General features: G+C 43.1%; 1 protein-coding gene across 1 annotated transcript; it reads right to left on the bottom strand.

Moving 5' to 3' along the window:
- Positions 1–588: 588 nt before the first annotated feature.
- Positions 589–15,013, bottom strand: frmpd3 (FERM and PDZ domain containing 3). Its single transcript, XM_070837094.1, has 15 exons — positions 14,907–15,013; positions 14,622–14,776; positions 14,361–14,463; positions 14,025–14,070; positions 13,286–13,390; positions 10,722–10,829; positions 8,699–8,830; positions 8,177–8,296; positions 7,666–7,802; positions 7,016–7,142; positions 6,548–6,637; positions 6,130–6,309; positions 5,717–5,852; positions 4,122–5,003; positions 589–3,401 (listed from the first exon to the last, which is right to left on the bottom strand). Exons 1-15 carry the CDS (start codon positions 14,945–14,947, stop codon positions 589–591), a joined length of 5,175 nt encoding a protein of 1,724 aa, XP_070693195.1. The 5' UTR covers positions 14,948–15,013.
- Between the last annotated feature and the right edge of the window lie 546 nt (positions 15,014–15,559).

Genomic DNA, 15,559 nt, shown 5'->3' with positions numbered 1-15,559 from the left:
GGGATCTCCATTTTGCATTACAACAGTTAGAAAGTTTAACAAACACATCACCATCTAACCAACCAATGCTTTGGACTACGCAATTAACAGAAGTCGCTACTTGACGAGATCTCTGCAATATTTTGCCAAGAGCATACATTTATTTCTGATGATTTATTATAATCTTTATAATTCTCTTGACTCAATACATTTCAAATATATTCTTCTTCTTTTTTCTTCACAAAACTTTATATTATTTGCTAAATAGACACAACTCAAATATACATTACATATAAAATAGTATACTATAATGTCTTATGTATATTATGAATATTGATATGAGGTGATTAGCCCTGTATCACCCAGTCTGTTATAGGGTTCTTATTCCATTGTGCATTAGTCTGGTGTATCTTTAGATTTCAAAACAAGATCCATGAGGCTACCTCAGGGCCTGTAAACATGGGATGGAACAGCTGCATTGCAATTTTTACTGAAGATGATTCATTGCATGACTTGTAAAAAATGTAAACAATAAACAAACAATGAATTTGGATAGAGTAGTCACCCACATTCTGGACTGTTTTGATTACATCCCTGCCAGGTTTGTTTTTACTGGGCAGGCAGAGTTTTGATGGGTCGAGTGAGTGAGCTCATGTTATTGGTATTGGAGGAAACTTGAGGGCTCACTGTCTTTGTTGGTAAGCTGCTCGAGTGTCCCATTGATTCTTCTGCAGCGCGCAGAAGCAAAGTGTAGTTGATAGCTACTTCCTCAACTTTTCTCAACAGCTGCAGCCTTTGGGTTTCTGAACGAACCCCTCTGACCAATTTGATGAAGGTCTGAGTTAGTTCACACAGTACTTGAAAGCTGGCTGTGACAACAGCAAGCATGCGTGTCGGGCTTTTTTCAACACTTGCCACCCGCCGACAAGATGCTCTAAATTCTTTGAAGCGCACTGCCAGCTCCTGTTTGTACTCTGCAATCTGTGAGGGCTGAAGACGAGCCTCACCCTCTGCTTGTGGGCTGTTAGCGCACTGACGCAGGATAGCTAGCAACTCATTAGCATCCAACTGGGCATTTAGGAAACCATCAGGCAAGCTGAAACTTTTCCCCTGTAGAGCCTGTACCCGTGCCAGGCTCCCCTCCAGTGTACCACAGGCTCTCAAGTCAATCTCCTGTGTCTGTGGCTCCTCCTCTTCCTCCTCCTCTTCTTCTCCACTGCAGTCCTCTGCATTAAGAACCTGAAGTGTTTTACTTACTACAGGGAAGGTACGTGAGTCCAGCTCCATGCCTGGCAGGACCTGAAGGGGTATGGAGTATGAGAGCTCATCCTTCTCACTGCTTTCATCTGCTGCCTCACACTTCCTGTAGCAGAAACAGAATGAGCAGCATTTGTCCTTGTCATCACTGTCCTCACTGGGCAGGGTCAGTAGCACCTCGCCAGTCGCATCTTTACTTTCACGCAGTAACTCTTCCCCCTGAATGAAAAACACTCCCTTTTTCCCCTTTCCCTCTGCCTGATGAGACTGAGTGTGGACTGGCTCTATTGGGGTTGGGAGCCTCAGCCCCGTGGCCCTCACTCTCTCCATCTCCTTCTCTAGGCTCTTGGCTTTAGGCTTCACCTCAGCATACACAGGTGTGCTAGTGCTGTTATCCAGCTCTCCAATGCTGTATCGCCTCTGGAGCTTCTTATATTGTGGAGCTCCCATGCAGTCTGTTTGAGAAGTACAAGTTGGCAAGCAGGAACTGTGCTCTCCCCTTGGCTCTCTTGACTCAAGGCTGGTAGAGCGTATTCGTGTGGTCTTGATCTCTAAGGTCTGAGGTCTCCTTGTAGCACCTTGGGTGTGAGGGGCTTTGGAGACTGCGGGGGGAGTCTTTGAGACAGTCCTCTCTCTGCCTCTGTGTTGCGCCTCTGTTGCTGAGCCAACTGGTGTGTCAGGGAGTCGCATGCCCCTACACATTCGCTTACAGTCACAGCTGCGCCGCTGCTCCCTGGAGATGCCTGGTGCCTTTAGGACAGGACTGGTGCGGAGCTGGCAGGCACAAGGAGTGCCTGAGGGCACAGGTGAGGATCCCTGGGGCAAAAATTCTCCCTGGGATGACTTGGGTTTCAGCAGCTCCTCTAAGAACTCTAGCTCATACTGACGGACTTTCTGTAATTGAGCCCTTCTCTCGTCTGTTTCTCTCCGCATTCTTGCTGGGAACGTAGCTGAAAGAAGGTTTCTAAAACTCAAGAAAGGGGCAGTTCGTTGGGACTTCCCTTTACCACTGCCTTGTTTCTTTGAGTCTCTGGCTGGGAGAGTAGAGACCTTATTTACACATGGGCTAGGCGTTGTTGGATCATCTAGAATAGGTAAGGGTTTTATGGGGCATTTCTGTGACTCAGGGTGTGATTTTCCCTGGGCCCCCTCAGTCTTGCTTTCAGTTGCTTCTTTTCTCTCTGCTTTTACAGGCAAACGAGGGGAGTACTTAATTTGTATTTGAGGGCTGGGTTTTCCCAAACTAGGATCTGCACCTACTTTCACTGCATTTTCTTTGCTATTTGCCAGCTGGAGGCCTTTGGCCCGAAGACGCTCGTCATCCGTGGGGGAGGAGGACTGAAACACCACTACCTTCTGAACCTGTGGGTCTTTGAGTCTTACTTGAGGCCCAGGCTCCTGTTGCACTGGGCATGTGCAGAAAAGGTCATCAACTGGCAGAAGTTCTGTAGAGCTTGAAGGCTTCATGGTCTCGCTAGAGGCAGTCTTGGCATCTTGGCACATAATAGTGGGAGAAATCTTGGCAGAGGCAGTTCTGTCCACCGGCAGGAGGATAGGTAAGGCTTTGTTGCGAGGGTCTGTATTAAGAGGTGCTGTTGTCTTCCCCTTTGAACCTTCAGAAATATTTTGGCTCCGTGTCTCACCAGAAGAATTTGATAACTTCTGATCTTTACTGACTTGAGCTGCCAATGAAGCATCAGATATCTTAAGTTCTTCAGGTGATGTAGAAAGGGGAACAGGGGTGTTTGCTTTGGTGGACTCAGAGTTTTCTTTCATTTCTGCTTTCTGTTCAGTATGAGTTGTGTCTTGATTACCCCCCTGCTCTGTCACAATGCTGAGCACTGTAGGCTCTTGACTGGGACTGACTTTAAAGGGAACAGTCTTGCTGAGGATTACTTGCTTGGGTGGACAGCCAGCACGAATCTGACCCACAGAAAAGGCCCCAGTCCCTATGGTCTTTGCAGTGCAGCCAGGGATAGCCAGGGGAAAGTCACGGCGGCAGAGGATACGGTCCTTGTTGATGTGGTGAGCCAGCAGGTAGGCCTGGTTCTGGTTCTGCTTCATCGCTGACACCATCTCGGAAACATCTGTCAATTCAGAGGAGTTGGTCTCATGGCCTGAGTCCAATGATGACTCAGGTGTAATGGCAGCTAAGACAATCAGCCCTGAGGAGGAAGATAACAAAACAGACCGTTAGGATAATCAAGAAACAACAAATATTAATAAGACAGAAAAATTTAATTAGATATCTGTTTTTTAGGTAGTTATCAAACAGACGTGCAGTTGAATGATTCATCTTCATCACAAAATATGGTAAAATACAAAATATTCCAAAAATAATTTTGGAATAGTTTTAATTTGATTCCAAAATCAGTCCCTCTGGATCAGATTTGTTTTACCTTTCCAGACTGAACTATGTACCAGTGGGCTTACCTCACCCAAGCTGAAAGAAATGCATCTCTTGCAGGAAATGTGTAAAGACTAATAAATTGTATGTTCGTGAAATCTTTTTTTTAATAATAGGATATGTCTTTTTTGTTGAAGGAGAGTTCTGTAGAAATCAGCTATTGCTGTTATAGTAATATTCTTAGTCATGATATTTTCAACTTGGTATTGGTGTGTTTGTTCAGTATCCTGCAAATAGTCTGTAAGAAGTCTTGAACCTTTTACCTCAAATATATATTGCAGTTATCATACATGCACTGCTAACATGAAATTAAGAGATTGCGGATTTTGTTGATATTTCACTAGGAAATTTAGAAATAATAAAAAGACAATATACTGCAAATGTGGTGTGTAATAGAAATGGATAAATAAGTAAACTTTTATTAGATCATTATAAATTGTGTGTAAGATACGGTTCTGGCATGACTGAGGCTGTTGACCTGCAGTCTGTGTTGGCTGTTGAGGGTGATGGGGGTAGTCCTCAGAGGCTGCCAAAGCCTCTAGTGCCTGCAAGGTGGACACCAGAGCGTCATCAAGCTCCTGGGCATGATCTCGGACTGTTCTCGTGGCCACATTATCAATCAGTGTCACAGGCACATCTTCCTTGGCTTGTGCCAGCTTCCCAGAAGTGACCCCTGGGCTGGCAGTGGTTCGAGCCCTCCTCCCTCTCTTTGTATCATCCTCATCTGAACTGTTGTCCCTGAAGCCAGGTGGTGGGGCAGCAATTGCAGGTGGTGGTGGTTGTAGCTTCTCTCCTCCACACTCTGCCTCGTCCTCTTCATTTCCTGGGGGCGGTAGGGCCATGAGGTCAACGGCACCTCCATCTCGGGAGGCACAAGCACTGGAGCAGTGTTTCCCTGAGCTCCCACTACTGTTTGCTGCTGTTGACAGACCCTCTGCCCTATGCCTAGCTTTACAGGAGTCACAGAAGTATTGTGAGGTTTTCTGGGACTGACCCATTGTTTGAGCTCGGATTCTGAATCCTGCACTCTCCACTGCTGGGCTCTCTAAAATCCCAGCTATTTCCTCTGTACTCTGCTGGGTTGGGTCTGATTTGGTGCGGGGCCGCCCAGGGGGCTCCTGAGAAATAAAGTTCTCATTGATGTCGAGTTCAGCTTCCACGTGTGTTTGGAGCTCTTGAAATTGTTGTTGTTCTCGAAGGTGAACATGACACAGGCCTAGATGCTGAGGCTCTGCCGGAACTAGGGCCCTAGCAGAGCCTGACTCCCTGTGTGAGCTTTCCCTCTCGTCCCCTCGCCGTCCTCCACTTGGCAAGCTGGTTGCCCCAGAACGTGGGTGGGCATGGTGGGAGCTTCTGTAATCTGAGGATAAAATTGTCAGAGCAGTGGAGAGTTTGAGGTATTAAGAACTAGTGGGGACAGAGAAGATCCAAATGGGAAAACAGAGGTGACAGCTGGTGGTCACATGGGGATTATTTGTTATTTCAGAGATGAATGTTGAAAGTTGAAGTTTGTTGGAAGTTGGAGAGTTAGATTCTGGTGGAATGTGATGGTATGATGATCCTTCTTTTATGTGGACTACAGGTTGAGACAGCAGATGGCAGAGAATCTGTTCATGTTTGAACAGTAAATGTTTATGATTACAGCAAAAAGTACAATTCACTGAAAATTTACATAAAGTTATTCTATCTTGGAAAAAACAAATATGGGTTATCTCATTCCAATGAGTCAAGGTTGAGGTGAGAAGAATGACAGTAGAGGGCGCCATGGGATGGTAGTTGCAGGAAATCCTGGTAAGTACAGGTGATGGTTTCAGCCAGTGAGGAAGTTGATCAATGTCCATGTAGACTGAACATATAATGAAGATTACCAAATATTGCCTGACATGCAGTATCTAATATGATGCTGAAAGAAAGACATTTTCACTTTCAACTCTAAATGTGTGACACAAATGTTGTAAGTTTTGAAGCAAACAATGTTGTTTTCTCTAAATTCTTTTTAATTTGATGTTTATAGCCAAATCAGAGCATGTGTTCAAAATTAACCCCTAGAAGTCAAGAAGATGTTTAACATACCTGCCTTGGTCAGCTGAGACTGACCAGCGGTCCGGAAATAGATGGTCCGTTTAGGGTCTACAAACAGTTTGTAGTAGCCAGAGATGAGACATGCAAAGTTACTGGCATCAGGCCATTCCATGAGTAGGACCAGGGGCTGCAGAAGGTGGTAGGGAGGGGAATTAGGAGACTATTTAGGGGACAGGCAATAAGCATTGCCTGCTCATTTTGTAATGACCTGGTGAAATCAAATATATAAAACTGTTGAATGGTTTTGTATTCAATAATTTGATAATTTATAAAGTTAAATTGGATATTGCATCACTAAAGAGATGACATGCAAAATGCAAATTTTCTCTGCTGCAAAATTGTTTGTCTGTTGTCATTATCAGATGTAACTGTAGTGTGCATCTTTAGAGACTGTGTTGTAATACCTTGGCCTCATGGATCGTCACCTCTACACGAGCCACTCCTTGGCTTTCTCGGTAAAGCTGGATCTTGGCAACCCTACTGAACTCGGCCAGAACTGTTGTGAGGTTGTTTTTCAGGTCAATAACATGACTGATGCCATGTCGCGGACCAATCAGTAGCGTTGTTGCTGATTGTTTCTCATCCTGTAGAAGAACCCAGAAGGTTTACAACTATTTGCCTAATTGGAATACATTACACATTATACCTTTCAAAATCAACTGTTCCACAGGCAATTCCTTTAAAATGTTAAATCAGCACGATGAAAAAGCACGATCCTTGTGCGACCACATGCACAGCTTCAAAGACACATAAGGAAATCTGATGGACAGAGCAATTAAGTAAGAGATACACATGTACCCAAAGATTAGAAAAATGTATTACCAGTCCAACAGTGTGGAACAGTATCCCACCAAAAGGAGGGAGGTCGTTGAGGACACGCATGTACTGCAGCTTTCCTTGGAGAGGAGGAACCTGTCATCAAAATGATAAACAAGAAATGCTCATCTTTAATAGTGGGATCATCCTCCAGCACTTCCCGCATCCTCCGGGGGGCACTGTTGAGCCACAGATGTTGATCATAAAGTCTTATGCAACAGTTACATCTAAAGAGATGAAGGGTTTGTCTGAAGATGAAGGCCTGCTTGTCAAGCAAACATAGTCATAGAATGCAATAAATTAAAGTCTCTTAAAGAAGCAGCAGAAGCAAGTGTCAAGATTTAGGAAGGCAGTTTGGAAAGAGGTCTCCTTGCATTTTCAATGCCTGTAAATGTATTATAACAGCACTATAACCAAAGACATGGACATGTTTACTATTAACAGTTAGTGTCAAAATGTGTCATATGGAGAAACCTTGTTGCCCGATGGTGGTGGATGCTGGTATGTCTTCAGCAACTGAGACAGGGACTTGCACACATTCTTCTCCTTGACTGTTGGGAGCAGAGTGAGGGGAAGGAAAGGCTCTAGTCCCCACTCTTTTCTATAATTGAGAGCAAAGGGAAAGAAGACAGAATTATGCACAGGGTGGTTAATCACAGTCCAAGGAAGGATCACAACTGAGAGGAAAAAGGAGGGTTTTTTTTTATCTACCAGGAAGACATAGTGAGCCTGGCTTACATCTTCTAAGACATGGCCACCCAAAGTCTTTTACAGGCAGAGCAGATCTATTCTGCTTCTGTGGTCGTGATAGCAGAAGCTAATTGCTTGCTAGGTTGAGTTTTTAAAGAATAAATGAGCAAATTGAGGGAGAGATGTAATTTCACAAAGCAATGGATTTCTTTGTCTCTTAACGACCCAGGGAAAATGATCCTTGAGTAATTTGAGTTTTTAATATTTTTGGGATTAATTATCAATCATTTAGACGTTATTGAATGAACAAACTTCACTGTGGGACCCACTGATACGGTACACAGAATTAGTAATGAGGTAAAATATGCAATACATCAATTTCTGTCTAATTTCTCATAAGTTAATTTGAAAGCTAATTTAGTTTGTGGACTTACTCGACATGCTTGAGAGAGATCTTCTGATTTGGCCGTGCAGAGGACACAGTGATGTAGATATGGAGCGCAGCCAGTCGTAACGTGATGTCAGATTTCCAGTCCATGCCAAAGCGCTCCTTGATGACGTCATTGCGACTCTGTAAAAGCAGGATCAAATGCGTTCTATACACGGCCGACTGCAAAAGCCATTATTAAAGACCGGAATCCTCTGTTAGTCATATCATCAGTTTTATTGCCAGGGACAGGTTCCAAATTCAAAAGGCTGTGAAAGTGTTTTTGGAGCGCTTGCAGCACAGCCATTGTCCCCAGAGCCTGACTCTGGAATATGCAACCTTTCTAACTCTGAAGCTCTAAAATCTTCTTTCAAGTTAAAGAAGACAAAGGTACGTAAACCTATAACCTCTAACCATTGGCTCCCTCTTGGCACCCCTTGCTTTTTGAGGAGACAGCCCTCCAGCGTCATGAGATTGACTGACATCCCTTTAAATCCCCCTTAAATCCAGTGCTTTACCTGTATGTATAGATACTCAAATGCAGCAGGGTCCCTTCTCAGCAGGTCCGCAGGGTCCTTGGGGAAGAAGCAGATGCGGAATAGACACTTCATCCCTTGGAAATAGGTTCTGTGCACCACCTGAGGGAATGCGACAGTATCAGCTGTATAACCAACTACAACTTTGGCATTAGTCACAGTCAAATATCATAGGATCTTTTTCCATTGGTGAACAGGGTAGTCTGCACTCTGGTTGACAATGTGACGATGCAGATGAAACTATAAGACAAGATGACTGCCACACAAGATCGTCATTCCTTAAACATTGATTTGTCCAAACCAAACCTAACCCAAACCAAATACTGCAAACTCTAAACTGTGAATTTGGATGCAAATCACTGTTCTTTAGAAATCTTACTTAAGGTTTTTATCTTATTTTGTGTTGTCAATAGGTTGGGATTTCATATTGCTAATCCTGCAAACATATCCATCATTTGAAACTGTGTTTTTACACACATCATTTAGTTGTTTTCAGTTTCTTACATGTGTCAGAGGCTGGTTATCCTGCAGCAGATGCAACCTCTGATTCTGGTCCAGACCACCTGCCTCCAGCACCAATGCAAAATGCTCAATGTAGCGCAGTGACAGGCGGTCCTGCAGGGAGGAGATCACATCCTGGAAGGAGATGGAAACAGATTAGAGACTGGAATACATTTCCACAGTAAGAATAAATTCTCTTGCCGTGAAAAATATATATTTGTTGTATGGAGAATATTTTCAACGTAATTTCACTCTGTTTTTGTATAGGGAAGTTTGTCAAATTGATATCCTTGTGATGTTTTTAGGAGCTTTACTTTGGCATCATATTTGTCATTGTGTGCTATGAAGAGCTTCCATAGATATTATGTGCAGTACGGTAAGTGCATCCTATTTAAAAATAATAACGTCTGCACGTCGGGATGTGCAGGGCAAACTTTTGGTTTTGTGCAGATCAGTATCTATGAATGATGTAGAGCTTTTCTCATATCACCTTTTTAAAATGTACAGAGAACACTATCTGAGCAGAAATTCACGGTTTCTTCCCATGGGCTATGCCTGAGGATAAGGTTCCATTATTTCTTTGCCCTCCTAATGTGTTAGGCATGGACATTAAAAGGGATTCTGTTGTAGTGATATGTTACTGTGGTTTGTAAGTCTTAGTACAAAGGATCATTAAGAGCTGTGAAGTATGTGCGCTAATGGTTTGCTCTCCATAAATAATTTAATTGGCACTCGTTGATGTAACCTAAGCAACAGCTGTCCTTGAAAAACTGGGATAAGCAGTTTTAACATATTGACCTATGCAGTTTGCATTTAATGGCGCCTGGAGACACCACACAATCAACTGACGGACCTACAGAATGCTATAGATTTTTAGTAGCTTAAAATACTGCAGGAAAGCTTCTTTAGTTGACAGACAGTCTAATGGGCATACAACTGGGGCATCCTATTGTGCCATTGATTTAATCTGTGGCATTGTTTTATTGATCTGGGCCCTCTTATTATGCTGAAATTCCATTTAATTAGGCTGACAGTAGAGAGCTTCCTCCATCTCTCCTTTAAAGTGCTGCTGTTTTTCTCCCCCCCCCCTCCCTTCCATGAGAAGAGAAGAGAAGAGATTTTGTAAAATCTAATAGAGACTCTAATGAGTCTGCTCTGAGATGTCAGACTCATCCTGAGAGTCTGACATAGAGACAGAAATGACCTCTGTCTGACTGAATTCATTTATTGCTTTATGGCCTTAATCGCATTACTGATACTTTAAACTCCACAAACTGGAAAGAAAACTAAAGCAGTTTTCTATCCATTTTCTCAAAATAATCACTTATTAGATATAATCTTATCTATAATATAGCAGTGACACTTGGCTTGAGCGATCAGTGATCTGTAGGAAATTGTTCTACAAAAAGCTTTGAAACCGATTATATCATTGAAAAGTACAAATCAACACTAGTATGGTTATCTTTAGTGTAGTTATAATTATCAGGCTAAATGTTAAACATATAGAAGTTGCTTTCTTTGTCTTTGTTAGCAAACGTTTGCTTAATTATGTATCCGGCATACATGCAGCAACACATTCATTCTTCTTAAATTTTTAGTTTTCTGGCCACCTGATGTCCTTCTAGCTGCATTTCAGTCTTTACTAGCTTCTGAGAAATATATTTGGCTCTTAAGCAGCTAAATGCTCCAGCACTTTTACACGCTAGGTGCTAACTGTATCTGTCTGCTATAAGATCAGCCAGGCTGGTACTGCAGAGCTAGTCTTTAACTAGAGATTTTTAGCTGAAAACAGTTGTCTGCTGGAAAAGACAGTGGTGCGAGATGTGAACAGCAGTAAAGTTGACACTGAATCTCCATAGAACAACAGCAGAGTTGGGTGATAATTATCTCTTGGTTTAACACCACAAGTGTTGTCGTTTGATCCACTCTATTGTTAATATGAAAATGGATTATTGTTCCTTTAAAGAAAAAATCAAAATAATGAAATTCAGTTGCCTTTCCCGTGTGCACAACTGTATGTACATACCCTAACAGTGGTACGGCTATCAAACGTAAAGGACTTAATCTGTCCATTCTCCAAGAACACCTTCAACACGTTTGGTATGAGTAGCAAGGAGTCGTCCTTGAGCATTGTCTGAAAGAGATTTAGAGAGAAAACAGCTTTGGGTTAATGACACAAAATGATGGTATGCATGTGATTGTGCCAAAGAGGCGATCAAGAATTATACATGATGATATATGATACAAACTGTCTGTGCTTTGCTTTTGTGGCCAAAAAAAATAGAGAAAAAAGAGGAGGAGTGTTCAGAAACACAGATGTCTCATGCCAACAATGGAGAGATACTGTAACTGAACTCAGGACAGTCTAAGAAGGAGCAAAAGTCTGGCTTTGGATGCCCACCCTAAGCATTGTATCAGGATCAAAGAGGGGCTCATTCAGTCTATCCATTCAATATGTATGCCATGCAAAGAAAATTGGATGGTGGGATTGAAAGTATTCACCACAGAGTTTTGTGAGTGGAGACATAAGAGCAGAGGCTTGTTTCAAGGTTACTGCTTTTACTCGTCACTCGTTAGAAGAAAAGTTATGATATGTGGTTCAGCTCATTCTTGCTAGGATGTGATGTGACTGGCGCTCTCCCCTCCCCACTGCTGTTTCCTTTTTCTTTTTAATCTTACTGAAGGCTTTTTAAGAAAATGTCTCACTTCTCATTAGGTAGTTTCAAAGGACCACGGTAGTCATCAGAGGAAAAGAAGGTGTCTTAATTCAAGAAAACATTCATAGGGGTTTAAATGTGACATGTGGAGGGAAACAGCATTGCAACCCAAATATGATCCTCCATAATTTTGGGCCAAAACCAAATCAAACCTTATCTTTTTTTCTTTTTTATCTGATGATGGGACTTGTGGTAACAGTAGACAGACATTACTCATTACCGTAAAGGGATGTGGATTTACTGCAACAATATATCTCACAGAATGCGTTTAGTTGAAATGAAGAGCTGTGTCCACAGCAGATGCCTGGCAGTCTGTTTCTGAAGAACTTAAGTATTCAAAAGGCTCAACAAGCTGTTCTGCTGTGCACATTGGAAGCGACAAAAGCCGGAGTTATGAGCCAGCAGATCTTTTTCCATAATGCAGCATTAAAGCGAGACTGAACCAAAGAAGAGATGCCACAAACAGGTCTATCACTTCCCATTACAAGTCACTACCTTTGTTCTCATTAGTGAGGGCGAGCTGGAGCTGCAGGGGAAGTGTTATGAGAGGCAAATCACAGCTTAACACCACAGCCTTGTCTCTTTGCCTCTCTCTTTCTCTCAGTCAACACCAGGCTATGTGGCCAACACTGATAAGCCCGCCAATGATCAATAGCAGCCTGTGGCTCCTGATGACTGGAGACAGAGATTAAGAAATGCCTTGCCATGGGTTGGTGGGTGGTGGCTGAAACACCAGTCTTAGCACCCGCACCTTTCTCTGTACCAACAGTGTCTTGTGGTTTGCACCTCAAGCTCTGATCAATTGGATTTGCAATTCTAAGAGAGAAATGAGAAGATTCAGAGCCTCAGCCACTGTTTTTTTCTAACCATTAATGGAGCTGATAGCTTTTGTTGGTTTGCGGGAAAATCTCTCTCTTTGATTTAAATCCTTATTAGGTTTGAGAAAGGACATCACATGTTGATGTTGACTGCTGGTTCTGCCAGGCTAGAGTGGATGGTAAAATCAGCTGTAATGAAAAGCGAGCTGGAGCTGTCTGCTTTATCTGAGACCTGGTGGTCCATGTGATAAACAATCCTGTTCTCTACCTTCCTCTGTTAAGTTTGGGAAAATAGAAAATAGAATTATGGAATACACTTTACTCTTTATTGATTGCCTGTTGCTCATCATCTTCATGCTTGCATTATATTCGCAGTGTCACTACCCTTTTCCTCTATTGATCCTTGACTGACCATCAGGCATTAGGGAATATACAAAAATGATTATTGCAATGAGCGGTGCTAAATTTCACCAAACATTTCAATGTAAGATATTTATGGCATCTATAACACAGTTATTGAATAGACAATGCCTTCTTTTTCTGAACTCCCCCACCCCCTAGTCATTATTAGTGTTTGATCTCTCGACTCTTGCATAAGCTGCACAGCATGTCTTCATCGGATTACATGAAATAGTGCAACTCAAGCCCCATAAGTGTTAATTGTAGCTTGTATATTGACAGGTTGATTAGTCAGGCAAGAAAAGTGGGAACATGAGAGCTCTACCATGTGCAACCAACGGCCACACACCTCAAACATTTCAAGTGATACTCTGGCTGTTTTCAAAACATTTCATTGCATGTGAAAAGAGGCTCAGGTTGTTCCTGTGAGAATTCAAATCAGTCCGGAAGGCAATTTATTCAAGGCCAATCCACTGGACCAAAGACTCACACATACACACACTGGAGAGAAGCTGAAATAAGAGGATGGAGGGAGGCCACTTGAAGCTTTTTTGCAATTACTGATCAAACAAAAGAAATGCAAAGCAGGAGATAGAGGGACGGGGTAACGCGTTTGAATGCACATGTCACCAAGAGACATGACGAGTCGAACTCACTGAGTCTGGGTCGCTGATGGACACTTGCTCTGAAAAGCGCACTTTAGGCGGGTTGGTTCTCAGGCGGGCCTTTTTGGCTGCACTTATGAAGGCAGACTTGGGTGACTGAGGATAAAAACAGAGAGAGGAACTTTTGAATCAGCTTGAAAGAAGAGACGTAAATGAGAGAAAAGCCCCTGTGACTGCCAGTGCTAAAGAGACATGTGTTGGAGAGCTGGCTAATGCTGCTGCAATGCGACAACTGTAAACCTTGCTTTCAACGTGAACTCACCTGCTAATCGTTTAAGTATTTCTAATTTGTTGTGCTTGTTGGTCTGTGCACAATAAAGATGTTACATGCTATTTAGAGCCAACACACAAGCACATTTCTGCAAAACTGCCACTTAAGTATGCCTATCCCGTATATGACTACAGGACTCTACAGGCTAAATAGATTGGGTATTTCTATTTCCTCTGTATGGATAAATACACACACACAATCTTAATCTAATTAGGTGTCATATAGGTGTTTATGTGCTTACATGGAGCTGCTCTGGAAGGGGGTTACCAGGAAAAGAAAATACTCTAATGTGTGGGCATGGCCATGAATACTAATGTATGTCTGCACTGTACGAGTGTGCACTGTTGGAACAGAATACTGTATGGTGTTTCTGTATGATTCAGACTGACAGAAAAAGTGCTACAGCTGAAATCCAGAGGGAGAGGAACATGAAAGAGAGTGAGTGTCCCATTATACTACCTGATGGGGCTGCAGCACAGTGAGAACTATAGTGTCTTTGCAGCGTCTATGGAGAGACAACAGAGATTGGAGTGGGTTAGATAACGCCACGGACTTCATGGTATTTCAAGAGCTTCTCCGGGTTTATATCTGCCATTTCCTTGCTGTCCTTCAGCTGCAAAAGGACTGACTCATCCACAGGTTTGTGTTGATGTAACGCATCACCAGCAATAAGAGGCAGTTTGTTCCTTTTGATCCACCCTCTTTCCCCATGTCCTCCTTAGTTCCACCTGCCCGTGTTGCTGGTCCCCCCCCCCCCTTCACTTCCCTCCCTCCTGGGACAGTAAAGGATGTTACCTTACAAGGTCTATGACTCTCTCTCGGGGCGCGTCGCTCACCGTCTCCTCGTTAATGGCCAAGATCTGGTCTCCAGGGAGAAGCTTGCCAAAGGAGGGGCCGTCTGCAGATAAGATGGGACACACAGCCCAGCATACAAAATCATATACATACAGATAAAAGGAAAGTTTAATTTGACTCATTATGGGATTACTTAAAGTGCCATCACTCTCCCTGCATTCTCTATTTGCGTGTCTCTCCCATACACACACATACACTAACCAGCAGAGACGGAGCGTACAATGACAGGCCTCTGGCTTCCTGCAATGAATCCGAAGCCTTGAGTTGGGTGGCGCTGGATGGTGACCTGTCGAGCTGAGGCAGGACTTAGGGTACCACTGTCCATACCATCCTGGCTCTCCTCTAACATTGCAGAGCTGCAGTGCACACACACACACACACACACACACATATTGAAAATGAAATAAATAAAGTGGATTTTTAAGGACAGGAATTTTCTTTGTGCTGAGAAAAACAAGCGTCAGGGTCATTTGTAGCACCGTGTACCTGTCACATGTGTTCGTGTGTCCATCCTGGACCTTGGCCATCCCCTGAGAGGAGGGAGCAGCATGGGACAAGGTTGCACTGCAAAGGCCGCTCTCTGTTTCGCAATCATTCACCTACACAAGACAAAGGAGGAAACATGGGTAAAGGTCCATGGTAAAAATATTCCTTTGTAGCATTTTCTGTGCTGACACCACAGCTTGTCTAAGCACATCTTGAAATGACTGATCTTGGAACAGATGTCGTGCACTGTTAACAAGTTGCATTTGTCTCCTCACTGGGTTCTGCAGCGTATTGAAATATGCACAGGATAGAAGTAAAAAGTGTAGGCATTTTGATTACAAACAGAAACTGCAGTTAGCAAGGACCTGTAACATAATGCACATACAGCAGAGTATGCAACACATTAAGGGCTCTGAAACTGCCAGCCTCTCGCAGTGTAGAAACAGCTACTGCTATGAACCACACATGCTCTTTTACAGATGCCTGTGTGGGAGGCAGTGAAAGCAAGATTACTGAAAGACTGCGTGTGTGTGAATGTGGCACGTGGGTTTCTGTGTTTGTGGCAGAAAAACGACTGAAAAAAAACGATGGCAATGATTGTGAGAGGGAGAGAGACGGATATTTATGCTCATATGTGCAATCTAAGACTCGGA

Source organism: Pempheris klunzingeri, chromosome 9 (assembly GCF_042242105.1).
Source record: "Pempheris klunzingeri isolate RE-2024b chromosome 9, fPemKlu1.hap1, whole genome shotgun sequence".
In the NCBI taxonomy this organism is placed as follows: Eukaryota; Metazoa; Chordata; class Actinopteri; order Acropomatiformes; family Pempheridae; genus Pempheris; species Pempheris klunzingeri.
This window is presented reverse-complemented; position numbering and strand designations above follow the sequence as displayed.